This window comes from Bipolaris sorokiniana (genome assembly GCF_000338995.1).
Source record: "Bipolaris sorokiniana ND90Pr unplaced genomic scaffold COCSAscaffold_11, whole genome shotgun sequence".
NCBI lineage: Eukaryota > Fungi > Ascomycota > Dothideomycetes > Pleosporales > Pleosporaceae > Bipolaris > Bipolaris sorokiniana.
In genome coordinates, this window is record NW_006911905.1 from 270,097 (window position 1) to 285,027 (window position 14,931).

Consider the following 14,931-nt stretch of genomic DNA (forward strand, 5'->3'; position numbering starts at 1 on the left):
TAAGTGGTGGCTTCGCCTGGAACGGCAAATTATGTATATAGTGGCGCCGACGAAGTACCGACAAGCGCCGACGGGCAGCTAGTAGTGTGTAGGAAGTACAGTATTCCTGTTCTGCGTACCGCTTCAAAAGGCCATTAGTAGCTGGGCATTGTCTTGAACAGTTGCAGCTTGTCTGGTACAGGACCAGAGCAGCGCACACGCTTACATGGCCGAGGAGAGCCGCTGGGCACTGTGTGTGCCAATTCCGCGGCCGTTCTCTATACATAGACAAGTACCCAAGTATATACAGTGCAGACGGCAGTGTGAGGCATCTGCGCGTAGGCATATACTACAAAGCGCAGTAAATATGTAGCCGATAGATCTCGATGGAGCGTTACGGGGCGTCGGGAGGCCAAACAGCATGTATTTTTGCCCAAGTAGTCAGATACGTGCGTAGGTATCACCATACTTAGTATGGCGTAAGTATATGTCAACGGGTACAGGCATCATGAGACAAGAGTCCCTCCAGGTTCAGGCGGGCATGCGTGTGACAAGTTCTCTGCCTGCCACGGCCCTTTTAACTTTTGCCAAGTTAAACGATCGTCAACTAGTACGTCAGTAGAGCCTTAGCAAAGCCCCAAGTCAGGCCAGTTAAGCATTTCTGCCAATCAGCGAAGCTTCTATGATCTCTCCCCTTCCTCTCGCCTTGCTCTCGCCCGCTTGCGTTGGGCACCGCCTCCGGCCCTTGCGCCCATTGCTTCCTGTCACTGCTCTCTCGGCGACGAAAATTGGCTATCTTAGGTAAAAAGCTTCGCTGAAAATCCACCTATGGCCTTCACCGTCGCCTCGCTCTCATTTCTAGATACGATTTAGAGATTATGCCCGCCAAGGTCACGACAGACACTTGACTATCGGCAGTCCATCTTGTCACGCCACATTGCCATTCATTGCACAAGACTCAACCAGGTCTATATTTCCTCATCAATTGCTCGCCCTCGCCCGCTGCTGCAAAAAGGACCACGTTTTGTGCATGCTTATGGTCTGACGCCTGGTCTATTCCCACCGGCCTGCCAATGACGCTTCGCGGTTGCAATTCCCCGACGACAGCGGGAAGCGAACACGGCTGCGACATAGGACAGCCGTCACCCTCTACACTACACTACTACTAGGTAGCCTTTCAACCCTAGAGCAACTAGCCCCCAGCTCGCTTGCCATGTTTGCGTTCTGTTCAGTTCTAGCCCATGCCCGTTGTAGACCTGAGTCAATTCACCATGCGAGCGCCATCGCCACATGCATGACACGAACACGGCTCCGGCCTTTTGGTCCCTGCACCGGCCATGGCCCCCTCCCCTCCAGGTTTCACCTAGTATTACATGTCTATGGCACGCACGGTGGCCGCTATATCTTACCAGGAATCGCAGCAGTCTTTTGATCCCCAGCCGTCCCGACTCCCGCATCACTCTGCTGCACTAACCCTGCTGCTTCTCCGCGAAAATGGGTTTTATGGCACGAAAGACTGCTGCCCTCAACGACTGGGTTGCTCGCTCAATCGTGGGCAGATTCTTTCACCTTGACGGTTCCGGACATGTATGTCAATTTACCCATGCCCGGCTGTGCGCCATTGTACTAACACTCCTAGCCTAACGCGAGAAAAAATGCTCGATTCACCACCGAGATCTTGGCTGGGCTGATAACCTTCCTTACAATGGCCTACATCATTGATGTTAATGTGAGTATATTGAGCAATAGCCAGAAGACGTCACCCGCTGACGCAACCGCCTCACCAGGCCTCCATTCTCGCAGACTCTGGAGTAACATGTGTGTGTAACGATCCAGTCGATCCGAAATGCAACGTCAACGATCAATATGCCATTTGTATACTCGAGGCCGAACGAGACCTCATCACCGCCACCTCTGCCATCTCAGCACTTGCTTCTTTCCTTATGGGCATCACGGCTAACCTTCCGGTTGGAATGGCGCCAGCCATGGGTCTCAATGCTTATCTCGCATACCAAGTCGTCGGTTTCCACGGAACTGGTCCCATTACTTATCGTGTAGCCATGACATCCGTCTTTGTTGAAGGCATCATCTTCACCGGTCTCTCCTTGCTCGGAATTCGCCAGTGGCTCAACCGCATCATTCCCGCGTCCATCAAGATGGCATGTGGTGGTGGTATCGGCCTTTTCCTTGCTCTGCTCGGTCTTTCATATACTCAAGGAGTTGGCGCTGTCACAGGAGGAGATTTCTTGCCCCTTGAGCTGGCCGGCTGTCCTGAAAATCGGTTGGATCCAGTCACAGGCTTATGTACCTCGGATAGGGCGAGCAGTCCTACCATGTGGCTCGGCTTTCTTGCTGGCGGCGTGCTCACTGCTATCTTGATAACACACAGAGTTCGAGGCGCCATGATTATCGGCATCTTGGTGGTATCCATCACCTCTTGGCCCCGCGATACATCGCTCACCTACTTTCCCCGAACAGCTGAAGGAAATAGCCGCTTTGATTACTTCAAGAACGTAGTCGAGGTTCCTTCCATCCGAAAAACCTTGGTTATCCAGGACTGGAACTTGTCGAATGAGGGTTGGCATTTTGCCCTGGCCGTCTTCACTATGCTTTACGTCGATATTCTCAATGCGACTGGTAGTTTATACTCTATGGCTCGTTTCGCCGGCATCGTGGACCCCGACACGGGTGATTTTCCGCGCAGCGCCCTTGCGTACACTACTGATTCCGTCTGCATTGTGCTTGGCTCTCTCGTTGGAGTATCTCCCGTCACTGTATTTGTCGAGTCTGGCGTAAGTAACAAGTTTCCTTACTACCAATTCGTGCCATGCTAACGTGATTAGACTGGTATTGCAGAAGGTGGCCGCACAGGCCTGGCAGCGTGTATGACGGCATTTTGCTTCGTCATCTCTCTATTCTTTGGCCCAATTTTTGCTTCAATCCCCCCGTGGGCCACTGGTGGCACTTTGATCATCGTCGGATGCATGATGATGCGCGGTGTGACGAACATCAACTGGAAATACGTAAGTCGCATATCACGTTACTACTGCATATCTGATGACTAACACTACCAGCCTGGTGACTGCATTCCTGCCTTTGTAACACTCATTTTCATGCCTTTCTCGTTCTCACTTGCCTACGGTCTCGTCGCGGGCATCATCACCTATGCTGGCATCAACTCTGCCACCTGGTTTCTTGGAGCAATTTCCGGCGGACGTTTCCTTCCTCCCGACTATGACGATAAGGAGTATTGGAGTTGTAAGTGCCACTCACTGCTACGATATAGTTGTTCTATGCTTACACGATTTGAACAGTGGCTACGGATTATCACTCTCAACCTTGGGTGTAAGTGTTTGCATTCTAGATGTGCCGTAATCAATCGCTTACTAACACAACCATTTTTAGTGTGCGCGCAATCAAGGGAGACCGACATTTCTGGAAAGCTGAAGAGCATGACTCGTTTGAACTGTCCTCTACCGAAGTGCGCTTCGAGACGACCGTAACAGGCGGCAGTAAAGTTTAAATTTCGATCGTTGCCTTCTAGCTTTGTACTTACTTCGTAGTAATGAAAATCTATCCCTAGCAAACTTAGCTTAGTACCCGTTGCTTACTGTCAGACAAGATGTCGTCAGCCTAAGCGTAACCTTATTTTTTTTAAAAAAAATCATAGAAGCGTCACGCTCTGATTGGATGTTGCACTAGCCATTAAAGGTACCCATGCATACGATTCCACACGTTCATCGTAGATGATCTACCATCCCCTACTCGACTGGCTAGCCACGTACTAAGAAGAGCCGACAGTGCGGGTGACACATGACATGTAACAAGACTAGTAGTACCTTAGATATAAATCTAGCTGCATAAAAAACCCGGTTGTATGGATACGGTATTGCCATGCAAGGTGGGGGGTTGGACATGGTTAGTTTTGTGGAGGTACAGTGTGGAGAAGTGTTGTTGTACGCCAACGTCACGTGATGGGCATCCTTTTTATTTTCCTCCAATTATGGAATGTAGAACTGGTATTCGATTCCGCAAATGAGGCAGAATGCCATTGGTTCATAGTAAAGTTTTTCACTTTTCTTTTGTCTTCTTTTCTTCCTTTGAAAAAAAATCTTCGTTTTATTACTTAAGATTCACATTTCACTTCAACATGAGTGCTTGATACCATGACTATTCGTAAAACACCAAACATCTAACCTCGATGCTCTGTCGTCCCGGTGCATCTGCAGGCGTATTGGGGTCTGCAAAAGCTGTATGCGGCGTTCGTAATGAGAGCCCCTTCTTTCCTGAGAGCATGCCTTCGCCGAAGCTGTCAAAGCACTTGAGCAGCATCACCTCGTCAGGCGTCATGTCCTTTTGGTAGTAAAACTTGTGCTTGTCATTTGGCGCTACTGCTAGGGTTTCGCCCCTAGCCTCGTAGCCTTCGGTAGATGTGTAGTTGTTGGGGTCGGGCAATTTCTCCTTGCCGCGGTCGTCCAAGTCCAATAAGTCTGCGCGCTTGGGGTACAGGAGGTCGGTGGCGACGAAATCAGAGGGCGAGGTTGTGCGCCAGTCGATCACAGCGAGTGGGTGATCGGAAGCAGCATGGCCAATGGGTCGCCAAACGTTAATGATTTGGTAGCGGCCTTTGAGGAGCTCTTCCGCTTCTTCCGCTGGCAAATGCCGGCGGACACGCGCTTCTGCCGCAGCAGGTGTCTGGTCGACATGAACCTGCTGGACTGGTTGGCGAGGAGAGTTTTTGTCTCGTCTTCGGATGGTGTGGTCGAATATGACGACTTTCTTGATTCCAGGAAGCTTTTCTCGCAGCAAAGATTCGACTTCGCTGTAATATCCATCTCGGACAGCAGCGTCATCGGTGAAGAGTTTCTCTTTGGCGGGGTATTGATAGACTGCAAACCCAGAGTTGTCGGTGTTAAACTCATGTTCACGGCCACGAAGGTTGTGCACTGAGCGCTCATGCCATTGTTGACTGAAGTTTGTGCCTGGCCCGTCTACCTTGCCCCAAGGCTTGCCCGTATAAGAGTTTGTGTCAATGTGAGAAAATCTGGCCGTTGTCATGTTGGGCGTATGAAGGTTTGGTGATTTGTGAGAAGACGAACGTGTGAATGTAGACTTTATGTGTGGCCTACTATTGCCGTTGCTTAGAAATGAAACATGACGCCATCTCCAACTTTGGCCGATGTACTTGAGAAGTGACCAATCAGGTCCCCGTAAAACGTGGGCCACGGGTTGCATGTTTGCCCAGGAGAAATGCTTCGTGGCGAGATTACAAAGCTGTTTGACAAAGTTGTGATTTTCACATGGGGAGACTTTAGATGGATATACATATTTCCTGGCTTGGAACCCATCTTGACGATTGTGCAAGTTATGTAGTAAGATGAGTTGCAAAATTTCAAGGGTCTCACGGGCAAGAAATGGGCAGGTGGGGCATGATTATCGCGGCTTGAGCACCTGTTCACTTTGATTAATTTTGTCAATGATACAACCTGCAGTAGTCTACCACTCTCGTTTTTCACATTGCTTCTTTGCTATTACATATTTGTAGCCGAACGCTACTTTATCTTTTGGGTGGTGGAGCCATTTATGCCAGCAATGGCTGTGTCATGAGAGCATCAGGCATCAGGCAGTCGGAACCCGGTTATCTCCGATTGGTTGGCGCATGCGTCCCCGCAACTCAGCGGCACACTATGCCGTCACTGCTAGACAACTACACCTCTCATCCTGAAAGATGCCGCGAAATTATGACAGCGACAATGACGAGCCGCTTGAGGACAATACGGCTGTGCTCGCACTCAAGAACAAGAAGACAGAGCGCCTGAAGCGTAAGAATGTAGCGCGACAGCAGAAGCGTGACGCCATTGTCAATCTCTCAAAGTTGCCGACCGAACTACTGCTAGAATGTCTCAAACACCTTTGCCCGCGCGATGTCTTCAACGTCAGCTTTGTCAACCGGCGACTGTACGAGCTGGTTGAGGTGAATGCGCATGTCATTGGCGATGCCATCATAGCGCGCCGCTACAGCATCCTTGTGGAATGCTTTCCCACACCCAAGCTCCTCAGCGACGTCGATCCAACTGTGCAGGCTCTTCTCACCGACCCCGGGCGGCAGACGCAACTCAGCATACACAACCGACCGTACCAGCACATCCAGTCGCCGGATGCGCACCAGGTGTGTACGTGTCTGACATGTATTCTGACCTGGAACAATCTCGGGCTGGCACTCGACTTTGCACATTGGCAAGGCCATCTTGACGCTGGCATTCCAATACCCACGATACCGCGTGGACAGTGGCCCGAATGGAATAGGGAGCTTGTTGCGCGCCACGCCCGCATCGCGCGCAAAGCGGTTGAAAACTCGCTGTGGCACGCCGCCATCCTGGCACTGCACCTTGACAGCACGGTGCGGGCTATACGGCGACACTCGAGGAACACAGGTAACCGGCGGATGCACGTGGAAATGACGGCAGCAGAGGCAGCATCGGGAACGGATGCGTTTCTAGCCAAGCATGGACCACCGAGCCTGGAGTTTCCGTACCAAAGGGATGAGTATTACATGCTGTACGTGTGAAGGGCCACTTAGTTGGACAGATTGTTTGGGCGCTGACTTGACATGTTAGTGAAGCATACCTACCGAACCGGTGGTGGAAGAAGGCAGGGAATTACTGGTTCTACACTATAGCCGGTCAGCACGAGCGCGATCTCGAGCTCGTCAAGCGGTTTACCAAAAGGTAAATTTGTCCGTGTTCTGTCCATTCTGCTAGTTTCTCTATTTGTATGAGAGTCTTTTTTTTTTCTTCCGCAGAGAACAAGTTGAAATCAAGCAAACAAGCGAGAAAGAAAGAAGGAAGGAAAGAAAGAGAAGCTTTGATCGTCATAATGATTCATTCGTCACAGTGATCAACTGGCTCTGCTCAACCACGCCATGGCGAGCATCGATGCGGACAATTGGATGACGGATGTGCTGGACTACAAAACATATATGGTGCCTGCTAGCAGGACGTCGTCGTCTTCGTCGTCGGCTGGTGTCCGGACAAGAACGCTCAAGCACTATGCAGCGATTGTGTAACAGGCGTGACTACTTCGTAAGCGTGGTTTGAGTTTTGATGGTTTTTTTTTCTTATATAAAATTGATGTAGTGAAATAGGAGTGTGACCATGTTGTTAAAAGCTTTTGTTCAGATTGTTCAGATTGGTACATCAAGTGTAGCGCAGTCGAATAAAGTTGGGAATGCACAAGACGGCAAATGGACCTGACGTGGTAAGAGGAGTAGTTTGCCTGGTTGAGAAAAGAGGGCCGGCAATCAGGGCCATCTGATGTCCACATGAACAAGGGGGGGAAGGGGGGGGGGGGCGGCAACGAGGAAGGCCAACGAGGAGTGTCGGATGGGAGATGATGGCACATGAACGATGGCCCTGTGCTAGAAGCTGGGCGTGTGGGCCTATGGCCACGGGCTGTTGACAGGGAAGCCGGGCTGACCCTGTGCAAGCAAGGGCAGAGGGTATGGATTGGCATGTGGGCAGGATTTGGCCTTACTCTCAGTGGTGGGGCTGGTAGTCATCATAGAGGCGATGTAACTGGAGGATATGGCGCCATTTCTCATGTGTTTGGTCGGCAGAGGGCAGGCATGGTGATGGCACTGAAGAAGCAGTGCCAACATTGGAGGGGGTGAGAGTGAGCGTGTTTTTTGGTTTGTGTGTCTGTGGGGAAGAGCAGGATGATGTGGGGGGGAAGGTGCCTCGGTTGCGTCTGGCGGCAAGTAGTGCTAGTGTGTACATAGTAGGTAGGTAAGTAAGTAAGTAATATGTGAGTAAGTAGGTAGGTGGGTGTGTAGTGCTGATTTGCGCGGGCTGTGAGGATTGGGATCAAGAACAGGACGACATCAACATGGGGGAGTCGGGATGCGAGATCAGTCATGATGTCGGATGATTCGTCAGACGTGGGGTGAAGGGCCAAGTCGTGTAGAGCAAGTACATGGATGGCTGAAGACGAGGCAGCAGCTGGACGAGGGGTCAGCAGTGACGTAACCATGTCTTGACATGTAAGCTGAGGCGAAGAATAGAAACAGGCTGAAGATTGCATGCACACACACACACACACACACACACACACACACACACACACACACATACGCACACGCGAGGCGACGGGGTGCAGATGGGAGAGGGCAGGCACAGGGAAGCGCATCTAGGGCAAGCGGATGACGTTGCTGAGGCAGGTACATACGAGCTGCCGACGTACAGCCGGATCCCGAGACATTGGGATGCCTTTTGTGTGAGGTTGCGCGTGGCCAAGGTGGGCGGCGAGGAATAAAGCTGAGGGGGACAAGGCTACGAGAAGAGGCTGAGAGGTTGGTGCTGGGCAAGAGTGTGTATGCAGTAGCAAGTGCATGTCTTGTGGCGGCTTTTGTATATAGAGTCCAAGTATGGATTTGAATACTCACACCCAAATACACAATAACTACACACATACATAGTACATGTATGTAGTGTAGTACTAGAGGGAACACGTCGTGGGGCTTGAGTGTGTGTGTGTGTGCTGCCGCCGTCGGCAAGCTCGTCGTCGCCGGGCCAGCCGCCCAGGTCGAGTGCGTGTCTCGTCTCATCGGCCCGCCCCAGCCAATTCGATACGGGCCGGTTACTCGAGGGACATGATTGGATACCGACGCAGTGGTTCGCTGGCTCCACAAAGAGAACGAGCGGCGCCTGGGTCTTGTCGATGCACACCACACACTCTCTCACACACGCACACGCACACGCACACATGCTCCCGTCCATCGACTAACTATGCACCATGTACCATGTACACCTCACACACTCGCGACCACACATGTACACACACGCACACACGCACACACAGCATGGTGCGCGACAACCGGCGAGCCCCCCCAGCATCCCCTGGCTGGCCGCCCGTTGACTGGATGCGACGGTTGACCGCTGCAGCCCCATTGCTCATTGCCCGCCAGCCGGCCAGGGCGAGTCGCTGCACGCAGGCGGCCCTCGCAGCGCATCGCCCACCAGCGAGTGCGGTAGCGCTGATTGGCCGGGGATGCAGTAGCGCAGGCCGGCGGGCTGGAAGACTGGAAGAGGAAGCATCTATCCCAGCTTCTTGGCGCATGCGAGCCGCGTCAAAATCTCGTGCTGCCTCGCTCCACGTCCCCAGCCCTTTGTCCCCTGATCCTGATGCACGTCCAGGCCGCCATTGCTGCTGCTGCTGCTGTTGTTTGGCGACTTGCCCGTCACGACTAACGGCCGATTTACAAGACCCTTTTTTCACGAATTGCACGGCCGCCCACCCTGCCCACACCCCTACTGTTGTTACTGTTACTGTTACTCTGCTGCCCCGTCCGCCCGACTACACTACCACCACCTCCACCTCCACCGCTACCACCACCGTCACCACCACTACCACTACCACTGCTGCCTCCGCCTCCCACCCGCTCACCAGTGCCAGCCGGTCTTGCACCTCCCCCGAGCTACCGCTGCATCTCCACTACCCCCTCCACACCACACTGCACCATCGCCACCCCCCATATTTCCACGCACTCGCTCCTGTCCCCCCGTGACTACGCCCTCGACCGCCCTCGGGCTTCCCCCTCATGGCCCTCCTCAAGAGCGACCGACCCTCGCGCGACGCCAAATCCCCCGCACCTCACTCCTCGCCCCTTGCTCGGGTCATGCGCGAGTTCGAGGAGCTCGTAGAGAGTTTCGAGGCTGGCTTGCTACGCTCGCTCGCCGACGACCAGGACGGCACCGCTGCCGACACATTACATCTCAAGGACGCCTCGAGTGACCGCGTCCGCCGCGAGGCCTGCCGGCTGGCCATCTCCGATCTGAGCAACAAGTACACGCCCACGTACATCCGCCGCTCGCTCAACGCCGCAGAATTGGAGGGGAAACGAGTCGAGGACCAACTGCAAACCCTCTCTCTCAATGGCACCATAGACGCAGACGCCGATACCGATACCGATACCGATGCCGATGCCGACGACGGCAGCCGCCTGGGCTCTCTATATAATGGCTACTTCCGCCTCTACTCGACGGAGCTCTTTGACCTCCTGGGCCAGCCCGCCTATCTGCGCTTCGGCACTCTGCGCTTTCACAATAACTCGGCCACCCAACACACCGACATAGCCTCGCAAGACCAGTCGCTGCCGTCCAGGGTCTCGGTTGAGCTTGCCCTCAACGATTCCTTCTTCGTCGCCGACTCGGAGGAGACGCTGCCCTACCATACATTCCGCCTCCCCACCGGGCCCTCTCTCCAAAACCGCGGCATACTCAGCAGAAAGCCCGAGGATAACGGTGCCTTGCCCCAGTACGACTCGTGGTTGCTTTTTACCTTTCTCGGCAATGGCTGCATCAAGCTTGAGGTGCCCATTGAAATGTGCGCAGATATATACCGAGGCCGTCTACAAGGATGCGAAAACGAAGAGGTCCTCTTTTGGGGCTTCTTCGTCGATGATGAGGACGACGAGTAGCATTGGCTTTGGCTGGAGTTGGGGTCAACAAGGCTTTGGTATTGGAGTTGGGCGCAACAGGACTGGCCACATCGGCCGCTACACCAGGTGCTTGGATATGCATTCACGATTGACGAATTTCCTTTGATCACATTCTTAACCTTCTCCCACGCTCCTCCTGCGGGCTATCCATTTTTTCCACCCATACACGTCATTCCTTCGTATCCTTGTTTCTATCTTCATTTTGGACTCTAGGGCGGCATTTGTGCATAGCATTTTACATTATATCAAAAGGCGGAAAACGGGCTAGATGATAGAGCGCGTGAACGCGACACAAGTATTTGGTACCTCGATAATACAGACTGATGATCGAATCACATGCGCCGGAAAAAACTAGTGCCGATCCGTTGCTTCTTACCTTGGCTCCACCTTCTGCTTCTGCTTTTGCTACCTTCTATGCATACTTACTCCACTCGTCTTTGATTTGTTGAGCATACTGGCTGCCTTTCCGGTGACACACACACGCACAAGCACAGCGACAGCAGTCATGGCTGCGAACACAGGATTCCGACTGGGCGAAGACCAATTTTCAGAGGCGAGCGACAGCGACCAATCACAACATAGCCAACGGAGCCCTTCACCCAGGCAGGCCAACGGCCAGGTACCTGCACAGAAATCTAAGAAGAAAAAACAAAAGGACCGACGTAAAATGGGCGCATTGGCCGACGAGCTAGTCGATGTCTTGGATGATGCCTTTTCGGCACCGACGGCCCATGCATACACTGGTAAGTCACGTGTTGTGGCTCATTGCCAGTTCATGCAGTCACTCTGCACGTTTGGTTGCTTTTGATGTGGGGAAAGCCGATGAGCTGAAGCAAGGTCTAACAAGCTTGTTTAGGTACTGATCAGCAAACAAGCGGTGACCAGAGCATCATGGTTGACGCCGAATCTGCGGGCAAAAAGATGAGTAAGTTGTCTTCTTCTCGACAGTCATACATATGAACTAGTATTCCGACTGTTTGTACTAAATCTTAGTCCAGACAAGCGCACTCGTCAGAATCTCGCGAGGATGCAGGCCCGCAAGGAGAGGAATAGCGTCAAGATGAAGGATGTTACTCAAGACAAGACATTACAGGCCGAGATGGCCGCTGCAGAGCGAAGAGGCATGTCATTGGAGGAGTATCGAAAGCTCGGCTCTGGAAAAGGCATGTCCAAGGCTTCGGCGAGGAGGGTGAAGAAGGAAGCTATGCGAAAGCAGCGTGTGGCTGCAATGGTGGATGAAATGGAGATTGGATAGGATGCGGAATCAGGCACGCTGAGTTGCATCTCCATCCGCTCGTCTTCATTCAAGATTGAAGCTTCCACCTTTCCGTCTCCCTTGTCTAACCCTTACTTGAAAAACAGGCTGGTCCAAATTTAGCCTTTGCAAGACTGGCTACACACTAGTTTGTAAATCTCACATGATCAGCACTGCCTGCGAACACCCTACCTGGACAAAACGACCGGGCTACTGCAAGAAATCAGTCTCATTTCCAATCATTCCTTGCGTCCCTTGTCCTCGCTTGTACTTGATCCATCGCCACCGCCACCACCGCTCTTTCTTCAAAGATAGGGCTATGTTGAAATCATGCTAAACTCATACTAGACCAGAGAAGAGCAGACTGCAGCAAGCAAAAGGAATGACGGAGAAGAAGCAAAAAAAAAGGCCGATGTCCGTCTTTCTTCGACAGCGCCCTACAAAAGCAATTTACCGGAGGACACATAAAAACAAGTAAAAAAAGCAAAACACGTCCGCAAAGGCCAGAATGCCATGGTAAACATTCGCAAAGCATGTGGGAATCGCGTTTACGCATTCTCATCCTTTTTCCCCTTTTTCCACGCTTCTTCTTGTTTTGCCCACTTTCCTTTATTTTGCTCTACTATCTACCGTCGAGCCCTCCCCCGGGGTCTTGCTTTTCCACTCTCATCTGACGTGCATGCTTGCTACTACACACCAAGGGTCCGTCTGCTTGACATTGTCTACTTTTTCTTCTTTATTTCTTATTCTGGCGAGAAACCACGCGGGCGTTGTGAACGGTGAACGAGACAAGGGGCTAACCTTCCAAGTGGGGTGCGGGCATTTGATGAGTACTTACTGCCCTTTGGGTCATGGCTGACTTATTTTTTTTTAGCTCTGGACACATGTACAGTGGCTGTTTTTTTCCTCTTCTATTTGTTCTTATGCTGCGTCGATGGCACGATGTGTGCGTATGTGTGCACCTTTATATTACAGGTGGGGGACATGGACTTGTTGAGGAGTGTTCGGTGCTGGCAGGCCGGACATGTATGTCGCTTGGTACTTTGTGGGGTTGCCAAGGGAGGGGTACTCAGCACTCAGTATAATTTTCCACGTACCAAAGACGGATTAATTCTTGTTTGCTTGATCAAGAGCTAAAGTGGTATACCACATCGTCCAACACACCCAAGGAATACAAGACATGTAGAGTATTATAGCATTATCAAAAACGACTTGCGTTTTCTAGTTTCAAAAAAATACCTAACATAACTACATCCCTGGCTCATAACGCGTGTTACCACATCATCTCGTACTCAGTCTACTCTTGGATGTTGTGTACCTGACCGCTCGAATCAATCTCCACCTTTGTCTTGCGGAGGCTGGCATTGCGGGGGTTGGGCGCCTCGAAAATCTCCTTGAGCTCCTCGAGCGTCTTGCCAGCAGTCTCGACAAAGAAGAAGAAAATGACGGCAATCTCGACGCAAATCCATCCAATGTACACGAGATAGAGCCTCCATCCAATCGCCTCCATGCCGACAGAAATGCCATACGTGTTGACCACCATGGCAATGTTGAGGAAAAGAAAGTTGAGGCCAGAACCCTTGGCGCGAGTTCGGTTCTCCAGACACTCGACAGAATACAGGGTCTGCAGAGGCGTCCAGCCCCATGCGAAGAAGATGCCAAACAGATAGATGGAGACAATGGTGCCGTATGCGAGGTTATTGTCTGGCTTGGCGGTTGCGGTAAATGCGGTGAGGAGAATGTAGGAAAAGAGACCGCCCCAGAGACCGCCCATGAGCATCTTTCGGCGACCAAGCGTGTCGAGCAGGGTCGCACCGTAAACGGCCGCGAGCATGGAGAAGATGGGATTGATTGCGTTGATGAGAAGCTGCTTGTTGGGATCCTTAATACCAGCATTTTTGATCTAAACCCACGGATTAGTCTGGTGCATCGAAGGGTGTAGTCGTCACATTAAGACTTACCATGACAGGCATAAAGTAGCTGACGACGTTGTTTCCGCTCCATTGGCCAAAGAAAGCCATGGCAATCACCATTGCCAATCGGTACCTCGCCGCACGCGTGTTTACGAGCTCGCGGAAATCCCACCAAGCATTGTCAGTGGTCGTTCGAGCAAAATCCTCGGTGATTTCACGGAGTTGGAGCTGCACAATCGGAGAGTCCTCGTTGCCATTGCCGTGGTACTTGGCCATGATTGCAATCGCCTCTTCCCGCCTATCGTTTGCCAAGAGCCATCGTGGCGTCTCGGGAAAGACTAGTGCCAAGTAAGCTTTTGACCTCAGGAGAATCTTGAAATAACGTCGACTTACACATGATCAGAGCCATGACAATGGCGGGCATAATACATTGGACAATGGTCGGGATCCTCCAGCACCACGCAGAGTCGCCCATGTGCAGGTTGGTTCCGTACGTGGTCCAGCCGGCCAAAATGTTGCCAACCCACCAAAAGTTGTTATACATGCCGGCCATGGTTCCACGGTAAGCGGGATGGGCAAGCTCTACAGTGTATGCGGGACCCGCTGCAGAGGCGATTGAGGCGCCAAATCCGAGAACGAAGCGACCAGCAATAAAGTGGCCCGTCTCGTTTGCCGTTGCTTGGACCGCAGTTCCGACCATTACGAGCGCACAACCAACAAAAATGCAGATACGGCGACCCCAGCCGTCGGCCAAAAGTCCGCAAAAGGGGAATGCTGCAATCTGGCCCAAGTTGTAGATGATGAAGATGATACCGGTGCTGGAACCCTCGCCAGTCAGGCCAAAGGTTTTTTGGTAGCCTTCCATGGCGTTGATTGAGCCCATCAAAGAACTGTCGAAACCGTTAAGCGTGGAAACCAGGTATCCAATGCCCATGATCATGTAGAGCCTGATCATTCCTGGAGACCATAGCTTTGGCTTCTCGGCCTCAATGGCAGCGGCTATGTGGAATTAGCATTGTTGCTCGAGAGCAGGGTTCGGCAAACTTACCCAGAGCGACCGAGGCTACGTTCGTCTCCTTGACGGTCTTGTGCTGCAGATCATCGTCGACTGCACTGAGCTGGTGCGTCACGGCGCCCATGTCCTCGTTCTTTTCCGCCATGTTGTACAACGACGACTCGGGTTGTGGAGAAGAAATATGAAATTGTGCTCCACTGAAAAGCTGGAGAGAACCCGGAAGACTGGATCATCTTATAGTGTGAAGCTTTCTCCGCAAACTACTAACACTAAC

General features: G+C 52.1%; 8 protein-coding genes across 8 annotated transcripts; 5 read left to right on the plus strand and 3 right to left on the minus strand.

The window, feature by feature from the left end:
* Window positions 1-1,473: 1,473 nt before the first annotated feature.
* COCSADRAFT_95425 (uncharacterized protein) lies at window positions 1,474-3,502 on the plus strand (the record flags this gene model as incomplete). Its single annotated transcript, XM_007704045.1, has 7 exons — window positions 1,474-1,530; window positions 1,619-1,708; window positions 1,767-2,771; window positions 2,823-3,002; window positions 3,054-3,237; window positions 3,294-3,324; window positions 3,385-3,502. 7 exons carry the CDS (start codon window positions 1,474-1,476, stop codon window positions 3,500-3,502), a joined length of 1,665 nt encoding a protein of 554 aa, XP_007702235.1.
* A 531-nt stretch (window positions 3,503-4,033) lies between these two features.
* Window positions 4,034-5,078, minus strand: COCSADRAFT_38648 (uncharacterized protein). Its single transcript, XM_007703887.1, has one exon. It carries the CDS (start codon window positions 5,035-5,037, stop codon window positions 4,150-4,152), a length of 888 nt encoding a protein of 295 aa, XP_007702077.1. The 5' UTR covers window positions 5,038-5,078; the 3' UTR covers window positions 4,034-4,149.
* Window positions 5,079-5,707: 629 nt separating this feature from the next.
* On the plus strand, window positions 5,708-6,711 carry COCSADRAFT_95261 (uncharacterized protein; the record flags this gene model as incomplete). Its single annotated transcript, XM_007704046.1, has 2 exons — window positions 5,708-6,537; window positions 6,597-6,711. The coding sequence occupies 2 exons, from the start codon at window positions 5,708-5,710 to the stop codon at window positions 6,709-6,711; spliced, it is 945 nt and encodes a 314-aa protein (XP_007702236.1).
* Window positions 6,712-7,442: 731 nt separating this feature from the next.
* On the minus strand, window positions 7,443-7,787 carry COCSADRAFT_38650 (uncharacterized protein). The gene has a single exon (XM_007703888.1). It carries the CDS (start codon window positions 7,752-7,754, stop codon window positions 7,515-7,517), a length of 240 nt encoding a protein of 79 aa, XP_007702078.1. The 5' UTR covers window positions 7,755-7,787; the 3' UTR covers window positions 7,443-7,514.
* Window positions 7,788-9,145: 1,358 nt separating this feature from the next.
* On the plus strand, window positions 9,146-10,839 carry COCSADRAFT_38652 (uncharacterized protein). Its single transcript, XM_007703889.1, has one exon. The coding sequence runs from the start codon at window positions 9,575-9,577 to the stop codon at window positions 10,451-10,453; it is 879 nt and encodes a 292-aa protein (XP_007702079.1). The 5' UTR covers window positions 9,146-9,574; the 3' UTR covers window positions 10,454-10,839.
* Window positions 10,840-10,886: 47 nt separating this feature from the next.
* On the plus strand, window positions 10,887-12,093 carry COCSADRAFT_38653 (uncharacterized protein). Its single transcript, XM_007703890.1, has 3 exons — window positions 10,887-11,217; window positions 11,331-11,399; window positions 11,473-12,093. Exons 1-3 carry the CDS (start codon window positions 10,980-10,982, stop codon window positions 11,727-11,729), a joined length of 564 nt encoding a protein of 187 aa, XP_007702080.1. The 5' UTR covers window positions 10,887-10,979; the 3' UTR covers window positions 11,730-12,093.
* Window positions 12,094-12,237: 144 nt separating this feature from the next.
* COCSADRAFT_224976 (uncharacterized protein) lies at window positions 12,238-12,937 on the plus strand. Its single transcript, XM_007704047.1, has 2 exons — window positions 12,238-12,542; window positions 12,604-12,937. Exons 1-2 carry the CDS (start codon window positions 12,409-12,411, stop codon window positions 12,812-12,814), a joined length of 345 nt encoding a protein of 114 aa, XP_007702237.1. The 5' UTR covers window positions 12,238-12,408; the 3' UTR covers window positions 12,815-12,937.
* COCSADRAFT_38654 (uncharacterized protein) lies at window positions 12,912-14,868 on the minus strand. Its single transcript, XM_007703891.1, has 4 exons — window positions 14,691-14,868; window positions 14,036-14,641; window positions 13,691-13,980; window positions 12,912-13,632 (listed from the first exon to the last, which is right to left on the minus strand). The coding sequence occupies exons 1-4, from the start codon at window positions 14,800-14,802 to the stop codon at window positions 13,027-13,029; spliced, it is 1,614 nt and encodes a 537-aa protein (XP_007702081.1). The 5' UTR covers window positions 14,803-14,868; the 3' UTR covers window positions 12,912-13,026.
* Between the last annotated feature and the right edge of the window lie 63 nt (window positions 14,869-14,931).